At 45.7% G+C, this 21629-nt stretch overlaps 2 protein-coding genes across 3 annotated transcripts in view; one reads left to right on the forward strand and one right to left on the reverse strand.

Annotated features, from left to right (window-relative positions):
* Positions 1-3805: 3805 nt before the first annotated feature.
* Positions 3806-7065, reverse strand: RIPPLY1 (ripply transcriptional repressor 1). 2 transcript variants are annotated; one of them, XM_025372621.1, is made up of 4 exons: positions 6864-7064; positions 5868-5943; positions 5206-5270; positions 3806-4631 (listed from the first exon to the last, which is right to left on the reverse strand). In XM_025372621.1, the coding sequence occupies exons 1-4, from the start codon at positions 7016-7018 to the stop codon at positions 4472-4474; spliced, it is 456 nt and encodes a 151-aa protein (XP_025228406.1). In that variant the 5' UTR covers positions 7019-7064; the 3' UTR covers positions 3806-4471. The 2 variants fall into 2 exon arrangements, with proteins under 2 accessions (XP_025228406.1, XP_025228407.1); XM_025372622.1 differs by lacking the exons at positions 5206-5270; positions 5868-5943 and having other exon boundaries at positions 6864-7065.
* The window catches only part of CLDN2 (claudin 2), a 32330-nt gene continuing 14519 nt past the window's right edge, over positions 3819-21629 (forward strand). Inside the window, exon 1 of the mRNA XM_025372619.1 lies at positions 3819-4249. The gene's annotated coding sequence lies outside the window, so the exon portion shown is untranslated. The remainder of the gene's footprint in view (positions 4250-21629) is intronic.

The following is a 21629-nucleotide window of genomic DNA, read 5'->3' on the forward strand; positions in this document are numbered from 1 at the left end:
TGGCTTTCTGTATCTGGGTTTCTGTGTTTCCATGGAGGTTGTCACGAGCCTTGCCAGCCAGGGGATAAACGAAAAACACAGGAACCAACACCATGTTCCTGATAGGCCAAAACAGTGGATTCAGGTCCGCTAACAACCTTGTTTGGGACGGGGATTGGCCACCATTTGGCAAAAAGGAAGTGGGGAGTAAAGGAGACAATGTATCTACCCACTAGATGGGTCACACAGGCACAGTTTCGAGGAGGGGCTGAGAGGTGAGGTTTTGTAACACCCACTCGGAAGGCAGACGGCTTTCCATGACCAGGCAAAGGAGAATAGGCAACTATTTTAATGAGCATGTGCTGTGTGGGGAAGAGGTGTGATACAATAAAGAACTACAGTCAAGAGTTCAAGACCAGCCTGGCCAACATAGTGAAACCCTCTCTCTACTAAAAATGCAAAAATTAACCGGGCATGGTGGTGCACACCTGTAATTCCAGCTGCTCGGGAGGCTGAGGCAGGAGAATTGCTTGAGCCTGGGAGGTGGAGGTTGCAGTGGGCCAAGATCGCACCACTGCACTCGAGTCTGGGCAACAGAGTGAGACCTTGTCTCAAAAAAAAAAAAGAAAAAAAGAAAAAGATAAAGAAAAAAAACTACAGAGGTTGTAGTGAAAGCGTTAAGAGCAGAGAGTTGACCTTGACACTTGAGGGGAGTGGGCCTATGAATTGAGCCAGCATGCAGCAGATAAGGCATTTGAACCCAGGTACATCTGCTTCCAAAGCCCATGCTCTTAATCATTACAACATTAAGGGCTGGCACATAGTAAGTGCTCAATAAGTATTGTTTAATGAAGGAATTCATAGTGCTGCCTCTTTCTGAAAAGTTTTCTCCCTCCATTACTACTCATGCCCATCTTTCAAAGCCCAGTTCAAATGCAGCCTCACCCCAACAGATGTGTCCTCTCACTGCTGCTACAAGGTGGTAGAAACAGGAGGAAATCAGTGCTAGGATGGGGAAGTACTGGAACACTAGAATGGGCCAGCTGGGTGGAGCTGGAGGAAGGACTCTTGAGTTTTGCACAGAGATTTTTCTCCTGAGTTTGTGCACTGGAGTTGAAGTTGGTACAAACATTGGAAACGCCCATAACAAAGTAACTCATACTGAGCTCTGATTAGTCAGAACAGTGAATTCCAATTACTTAGCAACCACGTATGGGGAGGAGGATTGGAAGCCATTTCAAGACAGGGGACGGAGAGGACAGTGAGACAAAATGTCTGCCCAGTAAACAACAGCATGTGTGCAGTAAGGGAGGTGGGGTTGGGAAATGAGAAGAGTCCATTCTGAGTTAAGAATTACTACTCCAAGGATTTTAGGGTCTTTAAATCCCTGAGGATTTAGGGATTTGTAATTCTATGCTATATAATACCTTAAAACCAAGGATATTGGGATTCCAAGGATTTTAAATCCCTATAACCTATGGTATAAGGATTCGAGCAATTTTTGAGCTATGAAATGCTGGGTGCTTAGGACCCAAAACAAGGATTTTAAACAGAACACTGGACATTTTGAAGTACTAATTAATCTCCCTTCTACTTCAAATCAATCCTGGTTTAACCCTTGGGACAGTGGTTTCCAAATTGTGTTTCCCACAGTCTAGGGATCCCTGAAAGTGCCTCACAGAAAGGGGTGGAGACAGCTACTTTACCAGAGAAGACACCAGCATAAGAATTCTGCCCTCCCCCGCATTATGGCTTCCACCTGGGTAGCTCCATTTTTATTTGATTTATATATTGGGATTCTGCATTCAATTCAAAAGAAAAGTTTTCCTGCTAAAGCACAAAAAATATGTTTACAAACCTCTGGCCTTGGAAAAAGGGAACTGAAACCTGTGGGCTACCATTTGAATGTAGACAGTGGTCCAGGGAGCCACACTTCGCCTCCGCTTTTTGTTGTTGTTTTATTATTATTATTATTGTTTGGGGTTTCTTTCTTTTTTTTTTTTTATTTTGGAATAAACACTGAAAAGATGCTTTTACTGGTAAACTATCAAATGGTGCCAGGAAGATCAAGTGGTGATAACTGACAAATCAGTTATTAGTTGAGTAAATCGTCATTAGCTGACTCTGGCCTATAAGATCATTTCCTTTATAAAATCAGTAATAGCAGCTACTAAGACTACTATTATTATGACTACTACCATTTATTGAGGGTTTGTACTATACGACAGGGGGCATGCTAAGTACTTTACATATATTATCTCATTTAATCCCCACAATAACTCTGAAAGGAAGTATTATTGGCCCCATTTTACAGATGAAGAGACTGAGACTCAGAGTGGATAAGTAACTGGCCCAAGGTCATACTGCTAGCACATGGTAGATTCCACTTTACTTGCAAACAGAAACAGAATGGACTAAAAGAATTAATGTAGTCAAAGGTCAACTGCCTGGAAGCCTTAATTAAAGAACAAGGTTAAATTTTGACCAATAGATGGCACCAGTGTGTGAGTATGGTGGCCTACTCAAGGTTTTGTCCAATGCAGGCAAGTCCCAGCTAGGGTTCAGAACCAAAGCAGCCTGTCTCATGTTGAGGGAGAAGGAAAAGAAAGATGGTCATCGTTTTGCTCCTGAGAGAGATGACATTACCCTCTCCCCTTTGTAGCTAAACCAGGAAGCTGGCAAGTTGAGGAACAATGGTGGTTCCACCAAGAGCTGCTTTCAGAAGACTTGAGAATCTTTTCTCTTTCAGCATTTTCTGAGCACCTCCTTTGTGCCAGGCAGTGTTCTGTGCAATGAAGTCATATGGGAATATCAAATACAGCCCCAGATTACTACATAGGAAAGGAGGCAAATGCTATGTTAGAGGAGGCTCTGAATGTGTGGGGGCACCCAACCTGGTGCCTGAGGGGTCTGGGGAGGCTTCCTACAGCAGGGGTGTCTGAGCTGGTTCTGTTGGATGAATGAGAGTTCACCAGGCATGCGAAAGTGGAAACGCATTCCAGACAGGGTTAAGGACACAGAGGTGTTAGAGAGCATGCCACATTCAAGGAGAGGCAGTGTAAACTTCAAGAGTTGAGAGATGAGTCTGAAGAGACAGGCAAAACCCACACAATTGAAAGGCCTAGAATATCAAGTTAAGTACTTGATTTGTGAAGATATAGCACTGTGTATGAGTGTGTGTGTGTGTATGTGTGTGTGGTGTGAACACATATATTTTTCTGAGTAGAGAAGCCACAGGTTCTCAAGAGGATCTGTGACCAAAAAAAAAAAAAAAAAAAAAAAAAAAAAGCCCAAAAGTGTTGGCAAAGGCATGATATGGTCTAATCTGGTGGTCAGTGTGGAAGATGAATCACAAAGGGACAGCTGGAGGCCAAAAAAAAAAAAAAAAATAGTCGAAGAGTAATTGAAGCAAGGGTAAGCATGAGGGTCTGAGCTGCAGTAAATACAAAGGGAATTGAGGGGAAAAAATGCTAGGATGTAGTAGCCCTCCTCCCCACATGCACACAGCCATCTCTGAGGCTCAGATGAGGCTGCACCTGTCACTTTTCCCCTCTCACCTCCATCCCTACTCCCAACTTTCAAGCTGCCTTTTGGGGGCCTTTTTGTTTCCTTTCCAAGCCGTCCTTGAAGTTTAATCAAGTCTGATTTCACAAGTTGATGGAGGGGGCCTGGCCCCATGCTGGGTCCCCAGCCCTACAACCCCATGAAGAAAAACTTGTCAACTGACCTCAGGTAGGAAAAGCAATGAATTGGCCTTGAGCTGGTCTCTGACCCTCTGCCCATGGCTTCACAGCATGGGCAGAGTTCAGTTAAGAAATCAGCACAGTTCCAAGAAAAAGGAAAACACCCTCCAGTTTATTTTTCTCCTGATTCATCTCATGCCAACACACAGACTTCAATGGACAGCAGGCAAAATGGGGGTCATCCCCAGAGGAAGCCGATTCTCTACACGCCCCCTTCCCTTACTGTAAGACTCATCAAAAAGGCACCCCAACCTTACATGGATCTGCTGTTGGTATTCCTGGAGGTGAAGCCAGAAGTCAGGCTTTCCACAGAGAGACGGGACTACATGCCCACCTGGGAAGGCTGGGGAGTCAAAGGGCCTGAGGAGTGACTACTTCCCTCCGCAAGGGCATGCTCTGCCCTGTTCTGCTTCCTGGAGGCTTCAGCAAGCCTTCCTTCTTCTAGAGCTCCTAGAACCCTCCCATGGTCAACACAACAGCAGCCCAGACAATGAGATGCCAGAGGCCTGGGCTTATAGGCCAGTCAGGTAAGCCAGGGTGAGCTGGGCAGTTAGAGGACCCAATTTTCAGTCCAGAAAGCTCTATCTAATTGATGTCTGTGGAAACTTGCCAGACAAATTGAATCCCAATCAGCTCTGGCTGCCTCCATTTGGATAGGTTAGGGGTAGGGAAGGGGGATGAGCTGTGGCGCTGTAGGATATGGACCCTGGTACCCTCACAACACCCTCTGGCCTCTTTTCATCAGCCTCCTACTTCTCTTCTTCATCCTCCTCTTCTTCATCTTCCTCTTCTTCTTCGTTGTCTGAGTCCTCATATAGGTTGATGGTTGCCTGGACAGGAAAGTTCTGCAGTAAAATCTCCCCAGCACTGTACAGATAGTCGAAGGAGTGGGATTTAGGCCAGAAGAGCCTGTGGACAGAGAAGAAACATGGCCCCTAACTTAGGCAGGTCTCATATGTGCAGAGGGGCCAGTAGGGCCAAGAAAGAAGCTGGCCCCTAAACCCCTTCTCTTGGCTGCAACAATGAGGTCAGAGGGAAAGGAAGAAAGAAAGTTTTGTAATAGAACCTTCTGCAATTGTTACAAAATGGCCCCACGCAGGAAGGTAACCCCTTATGGACCTATAGTGGTGGGGGCGGGGGCCCAGCCCCAGCATCTATCAACTATGGCTCTGACCCCATCTGCTACCTACCCCAGAAGGCTTCTAGCCAAGAATTCTCCAGCCCTGTGGCCCCTATCTCCTTCCACTGAGGATTATTTCACTGACCCATCCATGGGGGATCATTCTTGGGTATTAGTAACAATGCCTCCAGGGAAGACAGCCTTGGCCAAGTCCCTTAACCTCTCTGGGCTCCAACTTTCTCTTCTATGAAACAGCGATCATAGATAGCAATCCCTCCCTTCTCCTGCTTTACAAGACCTTTGTGAAGATTCAAAGAGCTAATGGATCTATGTCAAGTTTGGAGCTTGATGCCAGAAGCTTACCTGACAGGGTGATGGAACTTGGATTCAGCCTTGGTGACCTCAGCAGCTGTTGCTCCGCCAGCAGCCTGTCCAAAGCAAAAGCTAGCATGTGGTTCAAAGTACATGGCTAGATAACTTCCTCGTCTGTACCAGAGGTCAGAAAGCTGCAGGTAAAATGATCTTGAAGAGACCTTAGACATCTCTGGGACCCAGCAACCCCCAATACCTGCCCCTCAACAAGGGGTCTCTCTTGTTTCTGGTTAAAAAACAAGCAGACAGAGTCCTGTGGGTTGTTTGCTTCCGTCTTCTGTTCCAGCACCTGTTTGGAGGCTCTCCAGGGGACAGAGTTCTACTGGAGCAGCAAAGATTCAAGGAGATGGGGTGGGTGGGAAAGCACTGGAGCAAGGTGCCAGGAGGCCAGGCCTCAAGCACCAGCACTGCCCCACACTGGATGTGGGGCCTGCCCAGATCTCTTGTCCACTCTGAGCCTTGGTCTCCTCATCTTTCCAATTGCCACAGAAAACTTGGATCTGCTCTCTATTGGAATCAAATGTTGGCAAAACTGTGAGGATGCTATCTCAGATCTGCACCCTTGGACTGAGGTCAGGGGTTCTCTGGGAAGTGACCTGGTCAGTGTTAATGCATGTGGCTGCATGTCATGCGTCACAAGGGCTCGAACTCACCAAATCCACCAGCTTCCTCATCTGCCTTGGGGAATCATTTGTGGAAGACAGCCAGGGCCTCCAGAGACAAGTTCCTCTGGGACAAAGAGAAGAGATTAATCGGTAGAGGAAGAGACTGAAAGGTGGACTCCCTGAGATAACAAGAGGCCTCCCAAAAGCTTGACTCAGGTGCCATCTGCTCCAGGAAGCCTTTCCTAAGGCTCCTGAGCCCCTTCCAGGACAGATGCCCCTTCTCTCAGCTTCAGCAATGTTGTTATTGCTTTTATCATCCTGTTTTGTAATTGTCTATTTACTTGTCTTTGGGCTTCTTAAGCTCAAAGATATGTTCAATCGTATCTGAATCCTCAACACCTAGCACAATGTCTGGTACACAGCAGCTGTTTCAGTAAATGTTTGTTGAAGGCTAAATGTTTGGAGTAATGAATAGGGGTTAGATGGAAAATATCTTGCCTCCTACTTCCTGCTCCAAGAAGTAGAACTCAGAGCTCTACCATCTTCCTGGGCTGAGGAAGAGGGCCAGAAATGTTCCTGGGCCCACTGCTTCCCCACTGTACTTGCAGAGGTAGGAAAAAAGCCAATGGAAATCTTATGTCATGGTCAGGAAAAAGACAATGTCCCAGTCAAGGACCTCTTTAGACTTTGGTCCTCTTTCCCCATACTCCGCACCGCCACAGTCTAGATTGTGTTAAGCCTAGGTTTCATAGCAGTTCCCCATCCCCCTCAGGGGACTAAGCCACCTGGCCTATGAAGACCTGGCTGCTTCACCTTCAGCTTTGGCAACAGCCACTGTCCCCAAGTCCCCTGTTGCCACCCAGCGGGATTAGTGAGGTGAAAAGCCAGATGAGATATTCCAGCTAGAGATGAGGAGGGAGGGCTATGAGGCCATTGCTTTTCCCCTTCACAAAGAACAGGGTGCCCCGGACATCTCATTTTCCTTCCTCTCTCAGGAAGCCCTCAAGCCTAAGTTCAGGTTGCCAAAGGCCAAGCTCAACTTACCTTTCACTCCCATCTACTTCTTTTCCAGAGGAGAGAAGGGGAGATGGGCTTAGCAGGCCAGGGAGTGCCAGTGGGGCTTGTGCTCGGTCTGGAGCTAGGGCCAGGGCCAGGGCTGGAACAGGGGTGGCAGCAGCAACACAGGCAGCAGAGTCCATTCTTAGGGGACCAGAGCCAGGCGGACTGTGGGGTCCCCTACTTCCCAGAACCTTCTGCACTCTTTTGGCTTTTCCTGGGACACCCTTTTATAAGCCCTGCCTGGTCTTATAAATTATTCCGGGAGGACAGGGGTGGGATGATTTGGGAGAGGGACAAAGATTTAGGGAAGGGGCTCAAGGAGGGAGAGCTGGGTTCCTGGGTGTGAAATCTCTCCCAGTTGAATAAACATGGTGTCAGTGGGAGGTGAGGGATTTGCTTTGCCTCCAAGTCAGAAAGGAAAACACAGAAGGGGCAAATCGCACACCATTTGTGTGAATTCCCCAGGCAGTAGCAAGGCCTGAGAGGGGAAGGAGAGGAGCTCATTAGCACCCTGAAACCATAGAGCTGTCAGGGACAGAGGGCTGAATAGACAGGCCTTTAACAAAGCCAATTCCTGGCAAGAAGAGACAGCTGACTTCTTTAAGGAGAGTGAGGGACTCACTTGTTATTTCAGCTCAGCCTCAAATAGATTTGCCAGGTGGACCTGAATATAGGGTGACTGCCATTAAGCATATCATCTGGGTTAGGGAAAAAAGGGGGCATTCTGGGCAGAGCAGGCCCAGTTGCCTGTACAGTAAACCTTAAGTCTTCTTTCAATGCCCCTCAGCCCCTTACTGATCAGTTCATTTGCCAAAGTGCCCCCTCCAGCCTCAGCAGTAAGTGGCCCAGTGAAGGAGAGCAGGCGGGATTTCACAGGGCCTCTGGGTGAGATTCCAAACCTCAGAGCTCAGCTTCCAGTTCAGGAGCCAGGGTGCTGGGGAGAGGCAAAGTTCTGCCCGACTACAGAGCCGCTGAAGGACCAGCCCCAGCCCTAGGCCTCAGTTCCCTCACATGAAAGATGAGGGTGCTGACCCAGTGGTCCCATAGGACCATGCCAGCCTGAACACTGTCTGACGGGGGCTACATAAATGGGTACTGAACCTGGGCAAGTCCAGAGGCTTGAGCACAGTCCTCGGCCTTAGCCAGCTTTCTGGGCCTTTGCCAGAAAGCTTCTAGTTACAACTACTGGCAGGGACCTTACGCTTCAGAGGTCTCAAAAATATTCCTCCTGACCTCAGTGTCTAGCCCCAGCACAGATTTAGCTTCTTGGGTGTTCATCACAGTCCGGTTTGTAATGGTCGAAAATTAGAAACAACCTCAATGTCCAATAATAGGAAACCAGTTACATTAATTAGGGCAAATACTTGCAACTGAATACCAAGCAGGTGCTCATGATCATGTTCTGGGAAGTGTAATTTTTCAACACAGACAATGGAAAAAAATCAGATGGTAAGAGAGCATGACTAATTTAAGGGCTCCTCATTTCTCTGTTCACCTACCCCTCATCTTCACCTCACTTCCAATTCTAGTCTCACTATGTTCTTTTCAGCAAAGGAAAATTGAAAACAACCTAAATGTCTCACTTTTAAAAGCTGGTTAGATAAATCATTGGGCAGTTACACAATTTCATATTAAAATTGGCATGGTAGAAGAATGAGGGAAAAGTTAACATATTGAAAGAGTGAAAACAAAATAAGTGTCTAAAATATTACTTAAAGGATGATCCCATTTTGGTAAGAAAAAAGATGTAGAATGGACAGCGTGCAGAGAAAAAATAAGACTGGTGAGAAGAAAGAATGCTAGGGTTGTCATTTCTGGGAGTAACAGTGGGGTGGATTTTTACTTTATGTTTTTCTGAATTTTCTAAAAAGTTCCACAATGAACTGATATTATTTGAGTAGTGAAAAGGAAAGGCACTAAAAATAAACATAAACCAAGAAAGAAATGTTTATCCGTGGAGGAGAGAAAGCTGGGTGAAATGACAGATATTTTCAAATATCTGAAGATTAGACTGCAATGAGATTACACTTGTTCTGGGTGACTTCAAAAGGCAGGGCTGAGGCCCATGGCTAGAAGCTACAGGGAGACACATTTTGGCTCAATCAAAGGAAAACTTTCTAATGGCTCAGTCACCACCTAACCCAAGGATCTGGCACAGTCCCAGCCCTCAATAAACACAGGTTTATTATATGAGATGAAATGAGTTCAGTGGAATGTGCTGCCTTGGACTGGAGAGAGCTCTCTGTCCCTGAATTTTCTAAGTGCAAGCTAGATCCCAGGTCCTGAAGAGGGAAATCTTGTGGGGAAAGAGAGGGTTGCTGGGGAGCCGGAGCATCTATCAATCTCTGAGAGTTCTTGCTAAATTTACCTTCATGAGCTGAGCATTTGCTTGTACTGACTGCATCATTGGCTGAAAGGAGGATTGTGGCTCAGAGGAGTCAGGCTGAAAAGACTGGGCTGGAAGGAGATGGTGTGCAAAGGAGAAAGAAGCACAATACCTGTTGTCACACTCTAGGATCTTTTCCACTTGTAAGTGGCCTCCGAGAATCAGCAGAAGGAAGGAGGGAGAGGGCTAAGAGGCAGATATTCCTCCTGAGCTCGGGGCTCATGCCTGACCAGACTCAACCATGCCACCCATCATGCCACCTCCCATCTTCAACTTGTGTTCCTTCAGTCACTCCCTTCACATTAGGAGCTGTCCAGTCCCTTCACTCCTCTGACTAGCAGGCCTCAGGGTTCCACTTACACTCAGCTCCCAGCATGCTCTCCTGGAGCCCAGGGAGCCTTCAGTCCTGTTTCCATGGGTCTTTGTCCTCCCTACACAATGGCTGTGTCTTGCTACCTCCTAGGAATTGCCTCAGCCTCATTTAGCTTGTGGGACATGAAGCCGCTGGCTCCTCTTGTTGGCTTTTCCCTGGCCTGTAAGATTTAAGGCCTGCAAGTGTTGCTGGGTAAAAGTTAGCTGTTCTCCTTTTCACTTAACACAAAACAGGAGTAAACTGGTCAGCAAGGCAGCAGAAAAGGTCTGGATCAACCAAGATGGAGACCTGCCTATCAGAGCAATTAAGATCTTACCTCTGTTCCCCGCAACAGCCCTATAGTGCTTCTGGGTTTTGCCAGTGATTGCTTTTCCAGACCTTTCTGAGAGTACTGGAGTTAGCATTGCCTAACGAAGGGACAGACAGGAAAGGAAAGTGCCGTGGACTCTGCCTCAAGCTTAGCGAGGGAGACAAGACCAGAGGGAAGACAGACTTGACCAATCTCAGCTCGCCTCAGTCATCCTTGAGCATGTTCCCTTGTCAAGGCCCCAGCTCCAGCCTCCACATTTCGCTTTGGCCACATTCCAAGCTTCCTTCACCTCCTTACCATGTTCCTGCCCCTCCCCTCTCTGCGTGGAATAACCTCTCCTTTTACTTCCCTGAGAAAACAGAGGCCTTCAAGCGTGAATTACCTCAGTGCCCTGCCCCATTCCCCCCTCAAACTTGGCCTGCCTTTCCAACTTCCTTCCCCTCCAGCCCTCTCTTCTCAGGGGACAAGGTGCCCCTCTGGTTAAAGGCTAATCCCTTCGCCTGGGCCTTGGCCTCATCCACCTCCTTCCTGGGTCCTTCCTCCAGCCATTTGTTATGCTTCTTGTCTTTGGGAAAGTTCAGCTTCTCTATACCAGCTCTTTCTCTCCTAATTATAAAATGCTTGTCTCTGTTATCCCAAAAAACAAGAACTCCCTCTCCACTGTGTGTTCTCTTGCTCCTTTAACTTGCTCTTTCTCTCTTGATCTCTTTCTCTCCCTCCCTCCCTCCTTTCCTCTATTTTCTTTCCCTCAGTCTCAAATTTATTGAAAGTACTCTACATGCTAGACTTCCGCTTTTCCTGGCTTCCCACTCACACCTCAACCAAAAGGAGTTTGGCTCCAGCCACATTATCTCAGTGAAAGGGCTCTGTCACCAATGACCTCCTAATTGCCAAATTTGATTACTTCTTTGAACTCTGGGTGGCAAAAGACACTGTTGGCCAAGTCCTCATTTCTGAAACTGTCCCCTCTTTTGGCCTGCATGATCACGCTTTCTTGGTTTTCCTCCTGCCTCTGGAACCATTCCTCATGGTCTCTTTTGCTGGCCTCTCTTCCTTTGCCCATTCCTCGAATCAGTGGTTCTCCAATTACACTCCACAAAACAGGCTGATATTATACAGCGATGTTTTCATGGCAAAATGAAAAAAACTTTACTAGGAAAGTTTTTCAATAAATAAATCTTTTCAATTATAAAGGGTTAGGCCGGGCGCTGTGACTCACGCCTGTAATCCCAGCACTTTGGGAGGCTGAGGCGGTCAGATCTCTTGAGGTCAGGAGTTCAAGACCAGCCTGGCCAACATGGCAAAACACCGTCTCTACTAAAAGTACAAACGTTAGCCAGGCATGGTGGCACACACCTGTAATCCCAGCTACTCAGGAGGCTGAGGCAGGAGAATTGTTTGAACCCAGGAGGTGGAGGTTGCAGTGAGCCGAGATTGTGCCACTGTACTCCAGCCTGGTCAACAAAGCGAGACTCCCTCTCAAAAAAAAAAAAAAAAAAAAAAATTTACAAAGGACTCTCCTTCGTTCTGAGATTATGCTCTTCCTAGTTTTTGGTAGTAAAATGTTCTTTGAAATGATGGCACTGATGGAAGTTACTTTATTTCTTTAATGTTTCTACTTTGGCAAAACAAAATGTTAGTTTATCTATGTCGGTCTCATAAATGTTTATTGAATAAATGAAAGAATGAGAGTTATGTTTCCCACTGAAATTTTCCCAATGGGTATCTCAAACTTATTCCAAAACTGAACTGTTTTCTCCCAGGACAAATCTCCTCTGTACCTACCTTGGAAACCAGCATCATATTGACCCAGTTACTCAAGCTCAAAACTTTGGCTGCTGATTTCAGTCTTCACCATTTCTGACTTTTGTCTCCTCCATGTTCTGCACTCCTCCACTCTCCCAATTGTTTCTTAAATTATGGCCTCATCCATCCTCTCTCACCTGGATGCTCAACCAGAGCTTCCTCAGTTTTCCCTGTCTGTGAGTTAGCCTTTCCAATCCATTCTCCTCACAGCTGCCCCAGAGGTCTTTCTAAAATACATAGCCAAGTATGGTCTTCTTCTCCTTAAAAACTTCCAGTGCCTATAGAAAATGTCCAAACTCCTTCATGTGGCAGTTAAAGCCCTTTGACATCTGAGCTCAGCCTGCTCTCTGGTCTTCTGCCTCAGAAGGCCTTCCACACGCCGTCCACTGCAGCCTCCCTCGACTCTATCTCCATCCCGCAAACATGCCATTCACCTGTAAACTTTTCAGGGTTTAGGGCCTCTGGAGGGAAGGCTCAGGATCATTCTTGGGACAGTGTATTTTTTTTCTTTTTTTCTTTCTTTCTTATTTTTTTTTTTAGACAGGGTCTCACCCTGTCACCCAGGCTGGAATGCAGTGGCACGATCACAGCTCACTGCAGCCTTGACTTCCTGGGCTCAAACGATCCTTCCACCTCAGCTTCCCAAGTAGCTGGGACCACAGGTATGTCCCAACACCCACGGCTATTTTTTTTCATATTCTATAGCAATGTTTATATACAAATGCATTGTATATCAAATGAATACACTGATACCAAATGCATGGACTGGGCCATGCTATAAAATATATTTCTTACTGTGGGTGACAGTCAAAAAGTTTGATAGCACTAAGGAGAATAGCACAGATGTTATTCTGTGATTAATTTAGTTAGTGCTGCTCACGTCATTGTCCTTTGCTCTCAAAATGGTTCTGGTCTCATTGCCGGGTGTAACAGAGGTCAAGAGACTGGATACTGCCCAAAGATTTCATGGAGGAGGGGGAGATTGAGCTGGACTGGGTTTAAGGAGGCAGAGAGCAGGTGGAAATGCAATTCTGGCAGAGAAAAGTGACACAGAGGTGGATAATAAGTAGAGAACATTTGTTAAACATTTATATGCCAGGCATTGTTCTAAGCACTCTGCGTGAATTAATTCAAGTCTCACAAACAACCCAGTGAGGAAGATACTATTAAAAGCTGCATTTTAAAGATGAGACTGGGGAACTTACCCAGGGTCACAGACCTAAAAGTGACAAGATTGGGATTTGAACTCGGGGAGTCTCTGTGCTCCTAACCACTGCCCAGTCCTACCCTGCCACTGGGGAACAGTGGGGAGAGTGGGCTGTCTTGGGAAGCGAGAGCCTAGGCCAGCGGGCAACAGAGGGAGGAGAACGTTGAATGCCAGGTTGAAAGTTCCAGCAACAGGTTCTGAACTCCTCTCCAGAAAGGAGCTCTTCCTCTTTCCCTCTGGCCTCTGCCTTGCAAGCTGGGGCTCCTGGGGTTGAAGGCAGGAGGCCTAAACATCCAGTGAGGGTGCCTGGTGGAGGCCCGAAGTAACACAGGGCCTGCTCTGAAAGAGGAGCAAAGGAGAAGTTTCTCTCCCCAACCTGGGCCCGCCTCCAAATCATAAATAGCAAATGGTGCCTGGGGCCTCTGCCCTCCAGTCCAAATGTCCCAAATGTGCCAACTCTTATATGCAGTCCCTTGGGTTCCTGGGACGGGGAGTCCCCTCTGGAGAACAGTTTGTTCCTGGGTCAGCTCTCTTCCTACACCCTGCGCCGCTTGGTCCACCATTTGAGCCAGGGCTGTGGCCCATGTGGTGCAGATTCTCTTGGCAGAACCTCTCGCAGCTCCCCATTTGCTCCTCATTTGGACTGCAGAAGCCTAGAAAAACAAAGCTCTGAGGAAGAAGGTGGGCAGGAGGGAGGTGTTTGGAAACGTCACTCCCAGCTGGGCTCCATCCCTTCTCCGTCCTGTCCTTCCATCCAGCTCCTCCCCTGGCTCCTTGGGCCAGCCTCTTCATCCTTTCTTCTCTGAGACAGCCCCTTTTCCCAGCCTGGCCTGAGACCTTGGGAAGATGAAGCGATGCTGAATTCTCAGTAGCGCGGTCTTTCCTCTTGTCCTTTTAGTCTTGGTGTCCTGATGATCCTGGCTAAGTAAGCAAAAGATACTAGTAACTAGTGGCAGCTATTTTCCTGGGATGTGGATCCTGAGAAACTAACAAAAACAATGACAAGAAAAATAGCTCACATCTATTGACTGCTTACTGTGTGCCAGGCACCATGCTAAGTGCTTTATTGTTTTATTATTGACTCCTCACAAAAATCTTATGAGGTAGTTACTATTATTACTGACATTTAAAGGTGAGCAGAGGCCGGGCGCAGTGGCTCATGCCTGTAATCCCAGCACTTTGGGTGATCTGCCCGAGATGGACGGATCACCTGAGGTCAGGAGTTCAAGACCCTCCTGGCCAACATGGCGAAACCCTGTCTCTACTAAAAATACAAAAATTAGTTGGGCATGGTGGCTTGGGGCACCTGTAATCCGGCTACTCGGGAGGCTGAAACAGGAGAATCACTTGAACCCCGGGAGGTGGAGGTTGAAGTAAAATGAGATCGCACCACTACACTCCAGCCCGGGCAGATAGAGCGAAACTCCATCTAAAAACAAAACAAAAAAAGCCATAAAAATAAAGGTGAGCACAAAACTGAGGCATGGAGAGATTAAGTAATTTACCCAGGCTCAAGGAGCTATTGAGAGGTTTGTCTGCTACTCTAACTCAGGGCCTTCTTGTCTAATGCCTGTACTTTTGCAGTCAAACTTAAAGTGGAAAAAGCTTGGGCCCTACAGCTAGACTTGGGTGTGGGGAAAAAATAATGGTTCCTACTTCACAGAGTTGCAGTGAGGACCAAAAGAAATAGTGCATGAATTTTGCTTAAAACCTGACATGTAGTTAGTACTCAGTAAATGGTGACTATTATGATTATTCCTTTTGCCCCTCCATCATTGCATACATTGTGGCTATATAGAGCACAGGGTTTAGAAGTAGGCCTAGGTTGGAAGCCTTCCTCGATCCTTTACCATGCAGGTAATGTTGGGTAAGTGAACCAATTTCTGAGCCTCAATTTCCTGGGGATGAAAACAATAGTACCCATCTCCCAGGACTAGAGTGAGGATGAAATAAAATACTGTATGGAAGCTAGTGTTCCTTTTCTGTCTCACATACTTTCAGGTGTTTTGCATACTGGGCCAGATTTGGCTTCCCAGAACATAGCTTCCATCCTGCTCAGACACCCGCAATGGCAGCTCATGAGTGATGGGAATAAAAGGCATTTACACGTTTTCCCTATTCTTTCAAGCCTCACCTCTGACTCCACCCTGTTCTCCCCCTTACTTCCAGCAGGCTTGTTACTATAGTATCCCTGCACATGACCATCTCCACACCCCTAACCCCTTCCAAGTCTAGAACACCTCGCTTCCCCATGACACAAATTCTGCCCTCCCTTCCAGGTCCTCCTTGAATTCACACTGACTTCAGGAAGCCTCCAAGCCACGCTAAGATCTGCCTCCTTCTGCAGGCCTCTCATTTGAGCTTTCCCCCATGTAGGGGTGTCAGCCCTTTTTTCAGTCACTGTTTTGGATAGGAAGCAAGCCTTTGTATTGAGGTGCTGTGGCTTAGTCTCGTCTCCTCCCTCCCATCAGCACCTGGCCCAGGACTGGGGACATGGCAGGCATTCATTTCATGCAAATGGAATGGTGTTGACACAGGTAATTGGTCTGAGAAGACTAATAGATTTAGTCTAGCAAGTAGCCTTGGGGCTCCACGGTAGGGTGGCAGACAGCTATGACAGGTGCATGGGCCAGGGTGGGATTCTCTGTTCGCATTGGGGTCTCGTAAGACAGAGCACTCAAGATCCCAGGATACGAGTAGTTATAGAGGGTCGCTGTTGACTTGGCTGGGACAGCTCATGAACAAGGCAGGTCAGGAGTAGGAAAGGGCACAACAACAGCAGAGGTCCTTTGGGAAGGAACCTAGGAATCCTCTCCTCCTCTTCATGCCCAGCTGTCTCCTCTACTGACAGGACATTTCTAAGCATTATTAAAATTTCATCTCCACTCTTTCTCAGGCCTCTTCCCTCCCCTTCCAGTCTCAGCCTAGACCAGCAGCCCTAAAAATGTGGTCCAAAGATCCAGGGAGCCCCTAAGATTCAGGAGGTTCAGTCAAAACTGCTTTCATGGGGCCAGGCATGGTGCCTCACACCTGTAATCCCAGCACTTTGGGAGTCCAAGGCAGTAGGATCTTTTGAAGCCAGGAGTTCCAAACCAGCCTGGGCAACATATGAGACCCTGTCTCTACAAAAAAAGTAATAAAAACTAGCGGGGCATGGTGGTGCACAACTGTCATCCCAGCTACCCAGGAGGCTGAGGTGGGAGGATCACTTGAGCCTAGAACTTCAAGGCTGTAGTGAACTACGATTGCACCACTGCTCTCCAGCCTGGGCGATAGAGTGAGACCCTGTCTCTAAAAACAAACAAACAAACAAAAAAGATCTCGTTTCATATAGTACTAAGACGTTATTTGCCTTTTTTTGCTGTGTTGACATTTGCACTGAGGATGAAAAAGCTATGGTGGGTGAAAGTGCTGGCGACTTAGCATGGATCAAGGCAGTGACACTACATTGTATTCATGTTCTTCTTTGTCACCAATGTATTCCTGGTAGAAGAAATGTCAGGTTCATTTAAGAATGTCTCCTTATGGCTAGCCAATTTTCCCAGCACCATTTATTAAATAGGGAATCCTTTCCCCATTTCTTGTTTTTCTCAGGTTTGTCAAAGATCAGATGGCTGTAGATGTGTGGTATTATTTCTGAGGACTCTGTTCTGTTCCATTGGTCTATATCTCTGTTTTGGTACCAGTACCATGCTGTTTTGGTTACTGTAGCCTTGTAGTATAGTTTGAAGTCAGGTAGCGTGATGCCTCCAGCTTTGTTCTTTTGACTTAGGATTGTCTTGGAGATGCGGGCTCTTTTTTGGTTCCATATGAACTTTAAAGCAGTTTTTTCCAATTCTGTGAAGAAACTCATTGGTAGCTTGATGGGGATGGCATTGAATCTATAAATTACCTTGGGCAGTATGGCCATTTTCACGATATTGATTCTTCCTATCCATGAGCATGGTATGTTCTTCCATTTGTTTGTGTCCTCTTTTATTTCACTGAGCAGTGGTTTGTAGTTCTCCTTGAAGAGGTCCTTTACATCCCTTGTAAGTTGGATTCCTAGGTATTTTATTCTCTTTGAAGCAATTGTGAATGGAAGTTCATTCCTGATTTGGCTCTCTGTTTGTCTGTTACTGGTGTATAAGAATGCTTGTGATTTTTGCACATTAATTTTGTATCCTGAGACTTTGCTGAAGTTGCTTATCAGCTTAAGGAGATTTTGGGCTGAGACAATGGGGTTTTCTAAATATACAATCATGTCATCTGCAAACAGGGACAATTTGACTTCTTCTTTTCCTAACTGAATACCCCTGATTTCTTTCTCTTGCCTAATTGCCCTAGCCAGAACTTCCAACACTATGTTGAATAGGAGTGGTGAGAGAGGGCATCCCTGTCTTGTGCCAGTTTTCAAAGGGAATTTTTCCAGTTTTTGCCCATTCAGTATGATATAACTGGATCCTTTCCTTACTCCTTATACGAAAATTAATTCAAGATGGATTAGAGACTTAAATGTTAGACCTAATACCATAAAAATCCTAGAGGAAAACCTAGGTAGTACCATTCAGGACATAGGCATGGGCAAAGACTTCATGTCTAAAACACCAAAAGCAACGGCAGCAAAAGCCAAAATTGACAAATGGGATCTCATTAAACTAAAGAGCTTCTGCACAGCAAAAGAAACTACCATCAGAGTGAACAGGCAACCTACAGAATGGGAGAAAATTTTTGCAATCTACTCATCTGACAAAGGGCTAATATCCAGAACCTACAAAGAACTCCAACAAATTTACAAGAAAAAAACAAACAACCCCATCAAAAAGTGGGCAAAGGATATGAACAGACATTTCTCAAAAGAAGACATTCATACAGCCAACAGACATATGAAAAAATGCTCATCATCACTGGCCATCAGAGAAATGCAAATCAAAACCACAATGAGATACCATCTCACACCAGTTAGAATGGCGATCATTCAAAAGTCAGGAAACAACAGGTGCTGGAGAGGATGTGGAGAAATAGGAACACTTTTACACTGTTGGTGGGATTGTAAACTAGTTCAACCATTATGGAAAACAGTATGGCGATTCCTCAAGGATCTAGAACTAGATGTACCATATGACCCAGCCATCCCATTACTGGGGATATACCCAAAGGATTATAAATTATGCTGCTATAAAGACACATGCACACGTATGTTTATTGCAGCACTATTCACAATAGCAAAGACTTGGAATCAACCCAAATGTCCATCAGTGACAGATTGGATTAAGAAAATGTGGCACATATACACCATGGAATACTATGCAGCCATAAAAAAGGATGAGTTTGCGTCCTTTGTAGGGACATGGATGCAGCTGGAAACCATCATTCTTAGCAAACTATCACAAGAACAGAAAACCAAACACCGCATGTTCTCACTCATAGGTGGGAACTGAACAATGAGATCACTTGGACTCAGGAAGGGGAACATCACACACCGGGGCCTATCATGGGGAGGGGGGAGGGGGGAGGGATTGCATTGGGAGTTATACCTGATGTAAATGACGAGTTGATGGGTGCAGTAGACCAACATGGCACAAGTATACATATGTAACAAACCTGCACGTTATGCACATGTACCCTACAACTTAAAGTATAATAATAATAAATAAATTTTAAAAAAAAAAGAATGTCTCAATGAAACAGCAAAAGTTATTAATTTTTATTCAATATCAAACTTTTGAGTATGTCTTTGTAATCATCTGTGTGACAAAATAGGAAGTACATATGGATATATAAAGCACTTTTGCATACTGAAGTGCAATTGTCATGAGGAAAAGCACTTGCACAATTGACTTGCAAGCTAAACTAGCGAATTTTTTATGGAACTCTTTTTTTTTTTTTTTTTTTTTTTTTTTTTCCAGACGGGGTCTGGCTCTGTCATGCAGGCTGAAGTGCAGTGGTGCCATCATGGCTCACTGCAGCCTCGATCTCCCAGCCTCAAGCAATCTTCCCACTTCAGCCTCCCAAGTAGCTGGGACTATAGGCTTGTGCCACCATGCCCAGCTAATTGTTTTATTTTTTTAGTAGAGACATAGTGTCGCTATGTTGCCCAGGCTGGTCTCAAGCTCCTGGGCTCAAGCGTTCCACCTGCCTCAGCTTCCCAAAGTGCTGGGGAGCACTTTATTTTTTTACTTGAATGATTGACAGATAAATTGTGGTTATTCGAACTTGGGTGCTTGGCAAGTATTTTGTTAAAAATGGACAAAATGATCCTGTCACCTCAAGGAAAACAACTGTTACTATTTGTTGTCAATGATAAAAGTTAAGCTTTCAAGGAAAAAGCAAAATTTTGGAAAACCTGTATCAGCCACTGTGAACTTGCGAGCTTCTCAATATCCTAAAGAGCTTTCTAATAAGATTAGTAGGGATATTAATGAATGTGATTTTTTAATATTGTACAATCAAAAAGCGAGTCAACAATGGGAAGATCTGCATAACTGGGTAGACAGATATTTTCCAGATGACTAATGCATGATGTTACAAAATCATGCATGGATAACAGATCCATTCAAAGTGCAATTGATTTTTTTTTTTTTTTTTTGAGACAGAATCTCACTCTGTCGCCCAGGCTGGAGCACAATGGCACAATCCTGGCTCACTGCAACCTCCGCCTCCCAGGTTCAAGCAATTTCCATGCCTCAACTTCCCAAGTAGCTGGGACTATAGGCGTACACCACCATGCCTGGCTAATTTTTGTATTTTTTGTACAGACAGGGTTTTGCCATATTGGCCAGGCTGGTTTTGAACTCCTTACCTCAAACAATCCACCCACCTCAGCCTCCCAAAGTGCTGGGATTACAGGTGTGAGCCATGGCACCTGGCGGACCAGTAGATGTTAATGTAACAGAGTACAAAAGGTTCACTGATATAGTTTAGTTTCAGATTCAGCATTGCAAAGAAACATTAAGAAAAAACCACTTGTGAAGTTTAGGTGTAGTTATCAAGAATCCCCACACCATTTATTAGTTCTCTATTGCTGCCATAACAAATTACCACAAACTTAACAACTTAGTATGATACCCATTTATCATCTCGCAGTTATATAGGTTAGAAATCCAGGTGTGTTCACCTGAGTTCCCTGCTTAGGATCTCACAAGGCTGAGGTGAAGTGGTCAGCTGAGCTGGGCTCTTATCTGGAGGCTCTGGGGAAAAGGCCCCTTACAAGCTTACTCAGGTTGTTAGCAGAATCCAGGTCCTTCAGGATGTGGGTCTGAGGCCCCCTTGACTTGCTAGCTATCATCCAGAGGCTGCCCGTGGCTCCTAGAGGCTACCTACACTCCTTCTTACGCAGCTCTCTTCATTTGGAAACCATCAACAGCATAGTCAAGTTTGCATCTCTCTGACTTCCGACTTCCTTTTCTGCCACTAGAAAACCTTTTTTTTTTTTTTTTTTTTTTTGAGACAGGGTCTCGCTCTGTGGCCCAGGTTGGAGTGCAGCAGTGCAATCTCAGCCCACTGCAACCTCCACCTCCTGGGCTCAAGTGATTCTCCTGCCTCAGGCTCCCGAGTAGCTGGGATTACAGGTATGCACCACCATGCCTAGCTAATTTTTGCATTTTTGATAGAGGTGGGTTTTGCCATGTTGCCCAGGGGAGTCTCGAACTCCTAAGCTCAGGTGATTTGCCTACCTCAGCCTCCCAAAGTGCTAGGATTACAGGCGTGAGCCACTGCACCCGGCCACGAACCCTCTTTCAAAGGACTCCCGTGATTAGGTGAGTACAACCTTGATAATTTCCCTTTGCCATATAACTAACACAAACATGGGAGTGATATCTCATCAGAAACACTCCCAAAAGAGAGGGAATGTATGAGCAGGTGAGGGTCATTTGGGGGTCATTCTTAGAATTCTGCCTATAAAGGCTATTAAATACCCGCCTTCTCTACCTCCCTATCTTTGTGGGGCTGGATTTTCTTCACACACTTCAACCAAAAACCACATATTGCAACAGCTGGAGTGCAAGAGCAGATATGAGAATCCAGCTGCCTTGTGCTCAGCCAGACATTAGATTTGCAAAAATTGAATATAATGCCACTTTCTTGCCATTTTTTTGTTTTGAAAACTATAATTGTCATAAATATATATTATTTGTTATAATGTAATAGGTTCATAATTTTTATTTTAAAGTAATATATAAATAGTTAAAATGTAAGTTTTAATTTCAAATATATTCAATGTCAATAGATATAACCCTTTGGAGGTTAGGCAAATAAAAGCCCTTTGGAGTCCTCAATAATTTGTTAACTAATATCTTTTATTTGTTTTTTTTTTTTTTTTTTTTTTTTTTTTTTTTTTTTTTTTTTTGAGACGGAGTCTCGCTGTGCTCCCAGGCTGGAGTGCAGTGGCGTGATCTCGGCTCACTGCAAGCTCCGCCTCCCGGGTTCACGCCATTCTCCCGCCTCAGCCTCCCAAGTAGCTGAGACTACAGGCGCCCGCCACCACGCCCGGCTAGTTTTTTGTATTTTTAGTAGAGACGGGGTTTCACCATGTTAGCCAGGATAGTCTCGATCTCCTGACCTCGTGATCCACCCGCCTCGGCCTCCCAAAGTGCTGGGATTACAGGCTTGAGCCACCGCGCCCGGCCTATTTGTTTATTTTTAAATTTGCATAGATATTAAGGTTCTGAATGACAAAATGTGGAGGG

The sequence above is a fragment of the Theropithecus gelada genome, chromosome X (assembly GCF_003255815.1).
Source record: "Theropithecus gelada isolate Dixy chromosome X, Tgel_1.0, whole genome shotgun sequence".
Classification (NCBI taxonomy): domain Eukaryota; kingdom Metazoa; phylum Chordata; class Mammalia; order Primates; family Cercopithecidae; genus Theropithecus; species Theropithecus gelada.